This window comes from Sebastes umbrosus, chromosome 20, assembly GCF_015220745.1.
Source record: "Sebastes umbrosus isolate fSebUmb1 chromosome 20, fSebUmb1.pri, whole genome shotgun sequence".
In the NCBI taxonomy this organism is placed as follows: domain Eukaryota; kingdom Metazoa; phylum Chordata; class Actinopteri; order Perciformes; family Sebastidae; genus Sebastes; species Sebastes umbrosus.
In genome coordinates, this window is record NC_051288.1 from 7329493 (window position 1) to 7344071 (window position 14579).

Here is a 14579-nt window from a genome sequence, read left to right on the forward strand (position 1 = left end):
CGCAAATAGACAAAGTAGTAAAATAAACACCTAAATGTGTATTTTGGATGTTTTTTTTTCCACTAGTCTGAAAGAAGACACGTTAGGGAAGAAATATAGCCCAAAATCTCAACATTTTCCAGTGCATGACAAACTCCAAAACCCCTCCAGTGTAAAATTATCTCCTAACCATGGAAGTGAAAATGCCCCCTTAATCCACTAAGCTTCAGTAGAATCTGAGACATTCTGTATTAAGTATCTGAATATCGTAGAAAGCCTGTATATTTGGGGATAGTCAGGAATATCAATGGATGCAGCACAATATTCATTATAACTTTCTTTGTGCTTTTATCGATGCTTTTTATGCACAACAAAACCCCGACTGCACTGGAAATCAGAAAATGTTTCCCTTTTTATGACTTTTCTGAGCTGAAAAATAACATCAATAAACCAAAAAGAAAGAATTGAATATTTAATCAATGCTCCAGTGGGAACCCATTTATATGCTATGAATTCACAAATTGCTTCATATTCTCTTATTCATTTAGTTTTATATGGAACATTTATTCTGATAGTTTTTTTCACAGCTTTATAGCTCCATAAGTTGTTTTTTGTTGTTGCTACAGCTGCTGCTGTTAAGCATCCCCTTTTGATGATGTAATCCATTTTTCTTTTCCCACAAGTTTTATTCATATTTTTCTTAAAGGATTATTGCGATTATTACAAATTAGGTCTCGCATTCATAGTTTTGACCGTCATACCGCTGGATAATAAATACCACTGCTCTACCAACTGAATATCTGAGATCTGGGTAGCAGCAACAAAAAGAAGTCAGATGGACCAATAAGCAAACCCCAGGTTAGTCAAACAAAGACTAAACTGACAGTAAGCCAGCATGCAAAATACCAGGACCCTGAAAGTAAAAAGCAGATAAATTATATTTAGCTACCGTTCATTTTAGTATTCACACATGGTTTTCCTACTGTGACATGTCAAAAATGTCCTCTGTGAAAAAAAGACTTTTGTCTGACTGTTTGTTTTTGGCCAATTGCTATAAGCTTGTTGGATTGACGGTTTCGGAAAGTTACAGAAATTGTCGGACATAGCCCCCACCCAACCCAACCCCCCCAATTCCAATGTCAGAAAGGTGTGGAGGAAGGGGTGTTCAGAAGCTGTTCAACAATCCGTCATATTAATAACTTACCCTGTGTTACCGGAACTCTTTTTTTCTGAAGAAAACTTTGTTTTTATGCCTTAGCAACAGCTGTGGCCAGAGGATTATGTTTCTGTCTGTCCGTCCATCCCATTCTCGTGAATGCGTTGACTCAGGAACACCTGGAGGGAATTTCTTCAAATTTGGCACAAACCAAGCCCTCAGGAATAGGGCCGGGCTGTGAAGCAAATTATATGAATCATACATATATATATGTATCCAAAATCCCCTCAGTAAAAACCTTTGACTCTAATTAGGGCTGTCAAAGTTAACGTGATAACGCGTTAACGCAAATTCCTTTTAACGCCACTAATTTCTTTAACGCATTAACGCAACTTAAGTTTCTTTTTAGGTTGTCAGTTTTAAAGCTAGAGTGAAGATACTGGCATCATATGTGACTAGAAAACCTAAGAAACCTATTGGTACCAACCATGTCATACTAGCTTGCCGTGAAGGAGGTTAAATAATGCTCCAAACTTGCACTAAATTTTGGCGAAAAACTGGCATGGCCATTTTCAAAGGGGGTACTTGACCTCTGACCTCAAGATATGTGAATGAAAATGGGTTCTATGGGTACCCACGAGTCTCCCCTTTACAGACATGCCCACTTTATGATAATCACATGCAGTTTGGAGCAAGTCATTAGAGTTCTCTCATGCCTCCACGGTGAAAAAAAAACTCTTGATAAATTGAAGTGGAGAGAGTGGCTCAGTGGGTAGAACAGGTCGTCCTTTAATCACATGATCCTAATACAGAACCCCAGATGCCATCAGTGTATGAATGTGTGTGTGAATGTTGTACATAACATGTAGTGTAAAAGCGCTTTAATGTCTTAAACAATGAATCCTTCCATTAAAAAGGTAGATGAATGATCAATCAACTCATCGATTAACTGACCAGCCGTCTCAGCGCTCTACTGGTGGCATCAAAGACAGCTACCAGTTATGTTTGAAACCTCAGCCTCTCACTAACTCTACTTTTCTTTCTCTTCCTGTCTCTCTCTGTCCCATACACACACACTCACACTTGTGTGATTCTCCACACCTAAGTGGGAGAAAACAGTGAGGGAGACTGAGCGCGATGAATGGCTCTGTATTCAGAGGCCTTGGCAGTCTGGTTCCTGTGTGGGTCTTTGGTGGACAGTAGGGCCTTTACAGTAGATCTCCGCCGTAGGACGTCCAAGGATATTTAGCTGTGTGAGGAGAGTTCCAGCTCTCATTAGGGGGCTGCGGATGGATGGATGATATTTGAAGTCTAGTTTGATATCATTTCAAATGAGACTTTATGGGTTGAGATGAGCATTGGGATGATGGCCAGATTTGATTGGAGTCAGATGATGGAAAAAAAAAAGAGGATTATGCATGTAGAAGAAGACAGTTTGTCAACCAGTTTAAGCAATTGGTATTCAATTCCAGATGTTGTGAACAGTTTTTTGAATCTCCATATTGTGGCAACACATGTGGAAGCAGGACTAATTGAAAGTGACTATGTGATAGAGTATGTTGCCTCTTGGAGTACAGAATTAATGAGTAAGACATGGGACAAGTAGCAGTCTGTCTGTTCCAAGGTGAGTTAAAAAAAAAAAAAAAAAAAACTTGTTCAGTCTTGCTAACTGACTCGTGCTATTTTTGAGTGCTGCTGTGGTGGAAAAAGAATATTTTATCCTGGCACGCTTGTGTTTTTGCGGCTGTCGCTCTCAATTCCAAAGAGCTGTGATTAGATAGCAGTGTAACCGAGGTGGAACATGTACGTTTCTGCGAGGCAGAATCATTTGTTTATGAATCATTTGGCAGCCACAAGGGTGTCAGACACGCTGAGAAGAGGGGAAGGGTGAGGCTGCAGCAGGAGGAGGAGGAGGTGAGGAAAGCTCCCCGTCCTGTCGGGGCTGTCAGGTTGTTTGAGGGAAGGAGTGATGACGGGGAGACGTACAGGAAACAAAAAAAAAACACTGTGAAAATACACACGGGTCCGGCAGGGTTAGAGGGATTGCTGGAGAGCTGTGACGAAAAGACAGATATCTCACCAAATACTAATGGTCTTTTCCCATTCCCTCCCTCCATCTCTGTCTTGTTCCAGAGTTGCTGGGCTCCACCAAGAGACTCAACATCAACTACCAAGACTCAGACGGGTAAGTGTGTGTACGCGCTTATCTGTGTGTGTGTGTGCGTGTGTCAGCCTGTGACATAAGCGTGAAGTTGAGCCTTAAGAATGCAATGAAGGAGTCACTATGTCTTGATTGACATGCATATTTATAAAAAAAAAAAGAAGCCCTACCTGTGGCCGCCTCCTGGTTGTCTTCAGTCCTCACCACCGTGTGACTCATAATTAACCACATCCCACGCATGTTCCGACATATCTACCTAATTATCCACGTCAACAAGGGTGACGCCACCTTATTCGATTTGTCATCCCACTTCCGTGCTGAGAGGGACCAAAGCTAGCGCAGGGATAGACCCTAATATTTTTAAGCACCTGGCCTTAAAAGCCCCTAAATTTGGTGGCCACAGTGCATTTTTGATGGCCCAAATGTAAAAGTATTTAAAAATGATACACAGAAAAGGCAATTTCACGCAATTTAACCCCTTACCATTCCGCCCTCTTTTTTTTAAATGGGTAGCGGTGGGGTACAGGGGATGCTCAGGGGTAGATAAAAAGTCAACAGTAGATGTCACATAGAAGTGGTGTACATCATCTGAAAGCTGGGAACCTGAAGATTAATTTGAGATGCAGCACTGTGTATCAAATTATTCTAGTCATTAATAATTAATCAATTAATTAATCAATTAATTTAAATAAATTGTGAAAGAGCATAGAACATAATATAAGTATATGATGGTCATCCCCATGCTCTATTATATCTCATAAGCTGTTACAGCAATTTTTGGCTTGATACCATTTGTTACACAAATGGTGCTAAATTGAACCATTCTTGACCACTCGAGAATTGATAAAAATGATCCATAATCGAACCAAAACACCACATTAAGACACCAAGACCTTGAGGAACACCATAGAAAAAGCCATGCTGTGATTTGGTATCAACATTTTTTTGACATTTGGAGATTTCTGCAAGAATTGCATTTTTCTGCGATTGGATGGTGAGCACTTCTGTTCTGAACACTGCTCAAAAAAAACCCGTTATTGTTAATCTACCTAGGAAAGCCATCCATGCTCTGGATGCTCTAGGTCTCTAGTTTGTGGCTGAACAGAAGAATCCACTGCTCTACCCACACTTGCATACCCTCCCGATTTTCCCAGGAGACACACGTGTTTCACTGTCCTCTCCCGGTTTCCTCCCAGGGACTCAATTTCCCCGTGTTTCTCCCGATTTATGACACCTCTTAACACCTTTTTTATCACAACCTGTTTCTGGCGCCGTACCATAGACTGCATATAAGAAGTGGAAGTAGTCAGCTTGACATCACCCATTGGTTTGTGGCGGCAGTATGCCAATATTTCCCTTTTTTTTCATCCCTATTCTTACTCACTCCTCAAATATTTCTTGGCTATTTTCAAATTGTGCCCTCCCTAGATTGAGATATGTTGCTTTTTGTTTCAAAGAAACACACTTTATTCAATTTGTTTCGTCTTTGCCCTCTTCTGCAAGCCGCTGTGTGTGTTTACGTGTTGGCCTACGCTCAATGTGTGTGTTGACTGAGGCCTGCTACGTGTGTCTACATGCAGGGTCAATTTAGTGTGTGGGAGGTGATACACAATAGAGATGTTGAAATGAAACATGTCCATCCATGAGGGAGTGTGTGTGAGAGTAGTACAGAGGAGGGGTTACCTGTGATATATGAGATCAGTGCAGAGGGGATGAAAAGGGGAGGGGGAGGTCTGTAAACAGTCGCTTGTCACTGAGTCAACACCACCCCAGAAAGAGATTCTGTAGAAAGTGGCTGTAAGTGACTCAGGATATGGACAAGGTATGGTCTGGTAGAAGAGTAGGTGGGTGGATGAACAAACGTGTGTGCGTGCGGCTGAGGGCTATGAAGGCCTAAACAATGACACTGATAAGATAAGCCACTTCACAGTCTGGAGATCCCTCAGATTTCATATCACTGCAGTCTGACGTCTAGACGTCATAAAGTCTAGCTTGTCAAGCCTCGCAGAGTATGACAAAGTGCGTTAACTTATTAAATACACAGCCTATACAGATGTGGTTAGCCTAGCTTAGCACAAAGACTGGGAATAAGGGGGAAAAAAAGCTAGACTGGCTCTGTCCAAAGTTCAAAACACCTCTAAAGTTCACTAATTGCCATGCTGTTTCTTGTTTAATTCATACACACAAATGTAAAAAACAACAATTCGTGGTTTAATGCCCAGTTCAGACTACACAATATCAGCCCGATTATAGCCCGACACGGCTGTCGTAGGGTGTCGACTCGGATCGGGAGCGATAAATGAGTGTCGTGTGCGAAAATCAATCGTTTTACCTCGTGTAGAGTGTCATAGTACACGACAACCCAAAGTGTTTTCATACTTTACTGGATGTGTAGTGTTTACCACTTCGGATTTAACACGTGAGGGTGCAGGTCGGATCCACGCAGACCCTCTGCCGTTGTCTACATTCTCGTTTTGGCTCGCTGCGGTTTGTTTTGGTTGACGGATACGGAACAAATATGACGTCACGGTACTCAAGACTACAACAATAAAAACGGTAACTTCCTTCTACCTCCTCAGAGACTCAAATGAAGCAAATATATAGATTATGGCATTAACAAAATCAATTTCAAAATCATGAAAAAAAAGTCGTGATACATAGGTGAAGGTGTGTTAGGCCTTGGTGTGTTTTGCTAAAAAAAACTAAATGCGAATAAACTGCATTTGTTTTCCATGAAAACTTCACAGTGTGCCTTTCCCAACATTGTCTATCGACATCTGTTGAGAAAGGCTACAGTAAATTCTCTCTCCAAATGTATCCCGGCTGTTTATTGCCACTGGTGCCCAAGAGCTTAATGCTTCCAGTCTGACTGCCTGAGGCTGTGTGAGATCACCTGAAAGCCCTCTCCGCACTGTAGTTATTTCATCCCCACATGTGGCTGAGTGTGTACTGCTGCTGCTGCAGCTCAGCCTCTGCTCGCGTGTTTGTCGCCTCCCATGGAACGCTCGCTGTTGTTCTACGTTGCCCCGAGCGGAAGCAAAAGTCGTCGCCAAGAATTGATGCCTTTAATCTCACCTTCTGTGGAATACACGCCGACCTGACACACGCCCAGAGACAAACGCACACATCTTTCATCTCTGAAGCTCTGATCAACTCACATTCACAAACACTGAAGATCTCAATCTGCAGGTTTAATGTGGAATTACACACATAAATGAACGCACACACGCACACGCACACACACACGCACACACTTGTCTTCTCAGTCTGAAGTGTTGATGGGTGAATGGGGAAACACACTCGTAAAACACTCATAAATTCTTATCTGAGGTTTGAAATGGGATCACGAACAAGAACACACACATTATCTCAGTCTGGGGTTTTGAAAAGGACTCACCTGTTGTAAAGTCATCAGTATGATTTATAAGCCCTCTCATCTCCTTGTCTCTCCCCCCCTCTTGCCCTCCTTTGACCTCCCCACCCCAAAGCTTCTCAGCGCTGCACCATGCTGCTCTCACAGGCACCACGGAGCTGTTGTCCCTGCTGCTGGAGGCCCAGGCCACGGTGGATATCAAGGACATCAACGGTAACACGATAGCAGCAAAACAGCTTTTATCAGCTGAACAGATGTCACCAGACAAAAAACCTACGACCTATGAAAAAAAAAGTTCACGTTTGAGAAGTTAGTCGGGGTTAAATCGAGCCTGAAACTTCCTCAACAGCTTTCTGACACTCTCAGCTGAAAATGAGTTTGACCCATATGAATAAACATGATTCACTTTGAAGTTAGTCTGCCACGCGGCGACAGCAGCGGCACAGCAAATATCTTCAGACTCCAAGCGGAACAAATGGAGCAGAATCCGCGCAGGAGTGGCAGCTCGGCTGCCGAGACCAGAGGGGGTGCGTAGCGCTCATAACCGCGTGTGACGCCTCTGAGGTCAGCGATAGGTTTCTGAAGGACCGTTTTGAAGGTTGAATTTACCTCCTGGCGCTTCCTGCCAGCTTGTCAGTTTTTGGAATCCAGAGTCTCATGCATGCTAAGTGGAACAGGCACCGCAGCATCACGTAGCGTCACGCCATTCGGCGCTCATAGCACACTCTGGACAAGGTACGCCAGTCAGGATGCAGCAAATCTGGGTAGCGTGTTGTAATGTTGTAAAATTGCTGCTTTTCTGAAGCATTGGTGCATGTCAATGCAGGGAAAAAGGACCATGTCGTATCCCAGTCCATCATTGCTCATCGCCCTGTAATGACACGAGCCGAGACTCATCCTCTGCTAATTTGCATATCTGTGATGCCAAAGAATAAATTCTTTAAAATATACAAAACTTAAAAAAAGGTCAAGCTATTATTATTTTCGAAGCGGCTATGATCCCACCAATATGCATCTAAATCTAACGTTACCTATAATAATAAAACAATTTTATGTTGGCTGTTGCATAGACTGAGGAACTGAAGTTTGATGAATAGAGAAGATCAAGTTAAATAGTCAAGTAAAATAATTTGGAACAAAAACAAATAACAATGGGGGGCAGGCCGCCCACCTTGAAATAAAGATCACCACCACTAATGCCAGTAGAAATGATTACACTTTAATGAAATCAAACATTAACCTTTGGGGAAAAAGAGAAGAGGCACTTAAGGATGTTCAGTTGACTAGTCGATTAAACGTTGCTAACCTTGCAAGTCGGCACCAGAAATACTAGTCAGTTAAACTTATTATTATTTTGTTAATGTACACATTTAAATAACATATTGACATATGCTGTCTCAGCTGTTGCTGAATCACTTCCACCAAGCTGCGTTCTCCCGGCCCCTGACCACCACCACCTCCTCTTTCCAAAACAGCGACTGGGTTAAGCAGTCAGTCTTGTTCTCAAACCAAGGCACAATTGCAACCGGAGCTGGTTTTGGTTTGTCCGTCCGTCTGTCCTTACGTACGTACGTCCGTCACGTTCTCGTGACCGCAATCTCAGGAACCCCCGGAGGGAATTCCTTCAAATTTGGCACAAACATCCTCTTGGACTCCAAGATGAACTGATTATATTTTGGAGGTCAAAGGTCAAGGGCAGAGTGACCTCACTTCTCGTGAACGTTATAATTCAGGATCGTCACAGAGCTTATTTTCGGCAATAATCTAAAACCCAAAGGAAAAATCCCATTGTTTTTTTTTGTCGAGGGAACCAGGGAAATGCTAACTTCCTGGTTGGCCTACAAAAATATGTCATCCCTGGATCACTCTATAAAGGCATCAACTAATCATGTTTTGCGGAACGGGTTGAGTTACGCCTATATTTATGAAACAACAACAAGAAGGCTCCGTACTCTGAACCGAGACGGCAAAGTTTATTACTCCTTTCAACCTTGACAAAGGCAGCGCAGACCAGAACCACTCCTTCCGTTCTTACCTTTCACAATAAAAGCCCCAGAAATATAATATTTGCAGGGGAGTATTTTGCAGTTTTGTGTTGTTTATTTATCACGCTCCCGGTGTATAAAAAAACCCTTGATCCTACACTTCCCATAACGCAACTTCATCATTTCTTCTGTTAGACACTTCCTGCTTGATTAACCCTGACAGGCTTTCTGTTAAAAAACCCTGATGGCATTACTATTATACCATCTGGGTTCTATTCTCAGTAGTGCATGGGCTCCATCCATCCCTCACCCATGTCTCTGTCTCTAGGCATGCGTCCCCTCCACTACGCAGCATGGCAGGGTAAAGCAGACTCTGTCTTATTGTTGCTGAGAGCTGGAGCTTCAGTCAACTCCACTTCCCATGACGGACAGATGCCGTTACATCTCTCTGCTCAGTATGGACACTACGAGGTGGTGAGTACACACACACACACACACACACACACACACACAAACACACACATGGACACCTCACCTGCCAAAGGCGAAGCTCCAAGGCACCAGTCCACTGAAATCCACCCTCTTTGTGTCTCAGCCTGTATTGTCCACCAACAATACCAGTAATACCATTAATGCCATGACACAGGTTAGTCACAAGAGTCTAAAGGCGGTGAACGCACACATTCCTTTCCTCCAGCCTCATCCGTTTGGCTCCTGGAATGTCTTAATGGATAGACGCACATAGACACCTCTACCTGTCACATAACCCATACGGAGGCCTGACCTCTTTAGTTTAACACCATCAAACACAATACTGACTATCCTAAACAGAGGTAGCAGTGGAGCTATCATATGTTCCTCTCTTCTGTTCAAAGACAACACATCAGCGCACACACACCGAAAGTGTTGGGATGACTGGCATGTGAGTGCATGTGCATAATACATGAGGTGATATCCCTTACGTTATCCATTCTCCCTTTTTCTCTCCCAGTCTGAGATGTTGCTGCAGCATCAGTCTAATCCCTGCCTGATGAACAAGGCGAAGAAGACTCCTCTAGATCTGGCCTGCGAGTTTGGGAGACTGAAGGTATGAGAATATGTTTGTGTAGTTTTAATGTGTGTGTAACTGATATATATATATATATATATGAATAATGATCTTTTATTGAAAATAACGTTTTGGAACATTGATTATCATCCACCCTCCTACCGCATTATGTAAAGTATTTGGCACAATCTGTTTAATTAACCCTTCCTAAGTCCCGCCCCCTCTTAGTAACTGTTGCTAGGTCGGACAAGCTTGACAAAAATAAACATGCCGACGCTGGTTCTGTTTAGCCGGTTGCCGCAGTGTGTATTATAGTTTCTGTGTGTCAGGCAATGTAGCTTCAAGAAGCCGACAGCAAGGACTTCGGTATGTGATCAAAGAGTATAGAAGGAAAGAGACGAAACGCTGCGCCATTTTTTGGGCTGAAAACATTTATTACATTTATAATATTTTATTGTTCAACACAGGCCATTTTGGTAGAATATGACAATGGAATATAAATTATTTAGTTTTACTTTTGTACAGCACTTTGTAGGCGGAGGTTTTACTGGCGTCTGGTAGTCGCTTTCAGTCCAAAATGGCGGAAGCGTAGCTTTGCTGAACAATTGACTTTCACTTCTTGGCAATATACATTCTTTGACGCGACGGAAGTATATACTCACGATGATAAACTTTACTCAGGTAACTTTTCCTGACGTCGGTGATCTTACATTAGGCTAACCCCTCTTGATGTAGCTATACGTTAGCTAGTTAGCTAGCGTTTTGCTAAAATTAGCTTACTTAAGATGTGACTACATACAATGTAATGTGCCCATGAATATTGTGAAACCAATGTAATGCGACTTACATAGCTTTGACGGACGTTGCATATCTAAGTATAACAGGAAAGGGGAAAGTTGTCCAAGGCTCTGCCGGGTTCCAAGCTTGCTCAACTGTTATTGGAGCACAGAGCGAAAAGGGGCCGGGCTTAGGAAGGGTCCAATCAAGATGACGGGATTGTACTTTCCTCACTGCCATCATTAGCATCATCAGTACAAAAATATCGGTACTCATAAACTGGTATTCATAAAAGAACGCCTGAAAATGCACAGAAATTATTTAGTTTATAGCCCGATATCACAAATTTACAATCTGGACAGAAAACGACACCCTCTGTCCTTAGACCCTCTCTTCGGATAAGAAAAAACTTCCCAAAAAAACTCCACATCTCACGCTAATTCAAACCTGCCATGTGTGGTATACTGTGTATACTTTAAAACATTAAATTATAATTATTTTCAATTTATTTGAACAGCTTATATTATCAAACACCCACGATCCGACCCATATGTTTTTTGTTTTATCCAGAACCGAACTTGGAAATAAAATTAAGACTAAATCCCACATACGAATTGCCTTTTTTGCGGGTCACCCGGTGGGCTCTGGTGCTGTTGGAGGTTGTCGTTATGCCATTTCGTTAATTCTGCTCTTTTGCCGATCTTTTCATTGAGAGACTAAATCTCCATGTAGTGATCTGCTTTATTCATGTAGTCATTCTAATCCAATTATTTGCATGTGAAAACACCCTATTTGGCCCTTTTTGGATGGGGATGGTCAATGTCAAACACGAACCATGGCTTAGATGAAGTGACCCAGCTAAATTAAGCTTGCTTGAGCGAGAGGAAAATAGGCTTCAGTGGCTCTTTTTGGACACACGCACACTGTAACGTTAAAGGGATTGCACATCGCAGTGTGTTTTACTGTTTCTCTGTCACATCAGCGGATAAGCCTGGCTGTGAGATGTATAGCTGGCCCTGTAATTCAGAATTAGACACAAACACACACTTCCTATGCCTGTTAAATGTTCTCTCGTCTGGTCTGAGTTTGCAGTTTAGCTGTGAAAGAATAGAAGGCTTTGGGCTGTTTTTTTTGTGACACAGATTTTGTGAGTGTGTGTGTGTGTGTGTGTGTGTGTGTGTGTGTGTGTGTGAGTGAGTGGAGGCTGTGGTATCTTTAGACAGCTGCTGAGTAGTGGATAAGCCTCTCTGTACTAGCTTGACCCTATATATACAGTACTGTAAGTCACCATATATATTATTTCAATCCATATATTTAGCCTCAGCTAGCGTGGCTTTGCATATATATTTAAGTATTGCTAATGCTGTAATTCTTGCCCTGATTCTGCCACTCCCTTGTTCTCACAACTCACACTTCATCTTGGTGTCTTTGATTTCTCCTTAGGTGGCTCAGTTGCTGCTGAGCAGTAACATGGTGACAGCGCTGTTGGAAGGGGATGGAGGGCACGACGGCCTGGAATCTCCATCCACCACTCCCCTCCACCTGGCAGCCAGGAATGGACACAAAGACATAATCAAGTAACAGAAGCAGTGTTGAAATATGCTGTAATAGCATTGCATCACATGCCTATATCTGCCCCCTCATCTTCCCAGCAGCTTCTGTCTATTTCAACCACAGCTACTGCTGCCAGTACAGCTGCTACTGCTGCTACTAATACTGTTGCTACTAACTGTCCTAGCATCAAAGAACATATATCGATAAGAAGTGAAAGCCAATTAGTCATTCCATTGCAACATCAGCGCCCAGAAGCAAAGCTATGCTTCTGCCATTTTTAACTGAAAGCGACTACCAGATGTCAGTAAAACATCCGCCTACAAAGTGCCGTACAAAAGTAAAACAAAATGATTTCTATTCTATTGTCATATTTAATGTTTCTACCGAAATGGCCTGTCTTGAGCAATAAATATATTATAAATATGCATACTATTATAACTGTTTCTCTTTATACATCCATGGCCACATACTCATTGGCGTTTTCAGTCCAAAATGTATGTAGCGGCTGTTGTCAAAAAAGTACCAGCGTTTAGTTTCTTTGTTTGTATACTCTTTGCTGGCACTAATGTTACTACTACCACTTCAACTATTGCCTCCACTACTGGTACCACTGCTACTACTGCTGCTGCTACTTTCACTGTCACTGCTACTACAAGAAATCCAAGTACCACTACTGCTGCTGCTACTACTACTACTATTGCAACCACTGCTATGACTATTAGTTGTAGGGTTACTACTGCTGCTACTAACTACTAACACAAGTATTACTGCTTCACTACTAGCACTACAATTGCAGCTTTTTTTTTTACTGCTACCACTATCCCAGCTACTAGGGCTGTCAGTGCTAACTACTAGTACTAGTATCACTGCATCACTACAACCACTGCTACTGCTACTACTATTACTGCTGCTACAACCTCTACTACTGCTAATGCTACTACTATTACTGCTGCTACAACCTCTACTACTGCTACTGCTACTACTATTACTGCTGCTACAACCTCTACTACTGCTACTGCTACTACTATTACTGCTGCTACAACCTCTGCTACTGCTAATGCTACTACTATTAGTGCTGCTACAACCTCTACTACTGCTAATGCTACTACTATTACTGCTGCTACAATCTCTACTACTGCTACTACTATTACTGCTGCTACAACCTCTACTACTGCTAATGCTACTACTATTACTGCTGCTACAACCTCTACTACTGCTAATGCTACTACTATTACTGCTGCTACAACCTCTACTACTGCTAATGCTACTACTATTACTGCTGCTACAACCTCTACTACTGCTGCTGCTACTACTATTACTGCTGCTACCACCTCTACTACTGCTACTGCTACTACTATTAGTGCTGCTACAACCTCTACTACTGCTACTACTATTACTGCTGCTACAACCTCTACTACTGCTACTGCTACTACTATTACTGCTGCTACAACCTCTACTACTGCTAATGCTACTACTATTACTGCTGCTACAACCTCTACTACTGCTACTGCTACTACTATTACTGCTGCTACAACCTCTACTACTGCTACTACTATTACTGCTGCTACAACCTCTACTACTGCTACTGCTACTACTATTACTGCTGCTACAACCTCTACTACTGCTAAAGCTACTACTGTTACTGCTGCTACAACCTCTACTACTGCTACTGCTACTACTATTACTGCTGCTACAACCTCTACTACTGCTAAAGCTACTACTGTTACTGCTGCTACAACCTCTACTACTGCTAATGCTACTATTATCACTGCTGCTACAACCTCTGCTACTGCTAAAGCTACTATTATTACTGCTCCTACAACCTCTGGTACTGCTACTTCTACCACTATTACTGTTGGTGCCACTATATCCACTGTTGCAACTAAAATAGCAACTGTCACAGATACTACAATAACAACCACTGAATATACTACTACCACTATTTTTACTACTACTACTACTACTACTACTACTATTATTACTGCTGCTACACCCTCTGCTACTGCTAATGCTACTACTATTGCTGCAGCTACACACCCTTTGCTATTGCTAATGCTAATACTATTACTGCTGCTACAATTTCTGCTACTGCTATTTATACCACTATTACAACAACAACTGCCACAAATACTACAACAACAACTACTAGTTCTACACCTACAACTATCTTTACTACTACTATAACTATGGCCATTATTAGGGAAATCAGAGCTGCTGCTACTACTACTACTACTACTACTACTACTACTGCTACTACTATTGCTGCTACTACCCTAACAGTGCAGCTTGTGCTACTACTGGTACAATTACAACCACTGCTATTACTGTTAGTACTGCTACTATCACTCAACTGCACTACACTGATAATGCTCAGAATATACAGTATATGTATCAGGCCTTAATTTGCAGCTGCAGGTGCAAAATCTTTTCCCCTCAGGTAGCTCCAGAAAACAAAAGCAGAAACAATCTCCACATTCAAAAAGAACACTCTCTGTACTGTAGTGATACTAATTAATCCCAGTTACTTCACACTTTCCAGATACCCA

General features: G+C 42.2%; 1 protein-coding gene across 4 annotated transcripts in view; it reads left to right on the forward strand.

Annotated features, from left to right (window-relative positions):
* si:ch211-119c20.2 (caskin-2) overlaps positions 1 to 14579 on the forward strand; it is a 66741-nt gene that overhangs the window by 26017 nt on the left and 26145 nt on the right. For all 4 annotated transcript variants that reach the window (XM_037755228.1, XM_037755230.1, XM_037755232.1 and 1 more), the window contains exons 3-7: positions 3269 to 3320; positions 6785 to 6882; positions 8983 to 9128; positions 9646 to 9741; positions 11923 to 12056. In XM_037755228.1, the coding sequence (XP_037611156.1) occupies positions 3269 to 3320; positions 6785 to 6882; positions 8983 to 9128; positions 9646 to 9741; positions 11923 to 12056 (526 nt within the window). The remainder of the gene's footprint in view (positions 1 to 3268; positions 3321 to 6784; positions 6883 to 8982; positions 9129 to 9645; positions 9742 to 11922; positions 12057 to 14579) is intronic.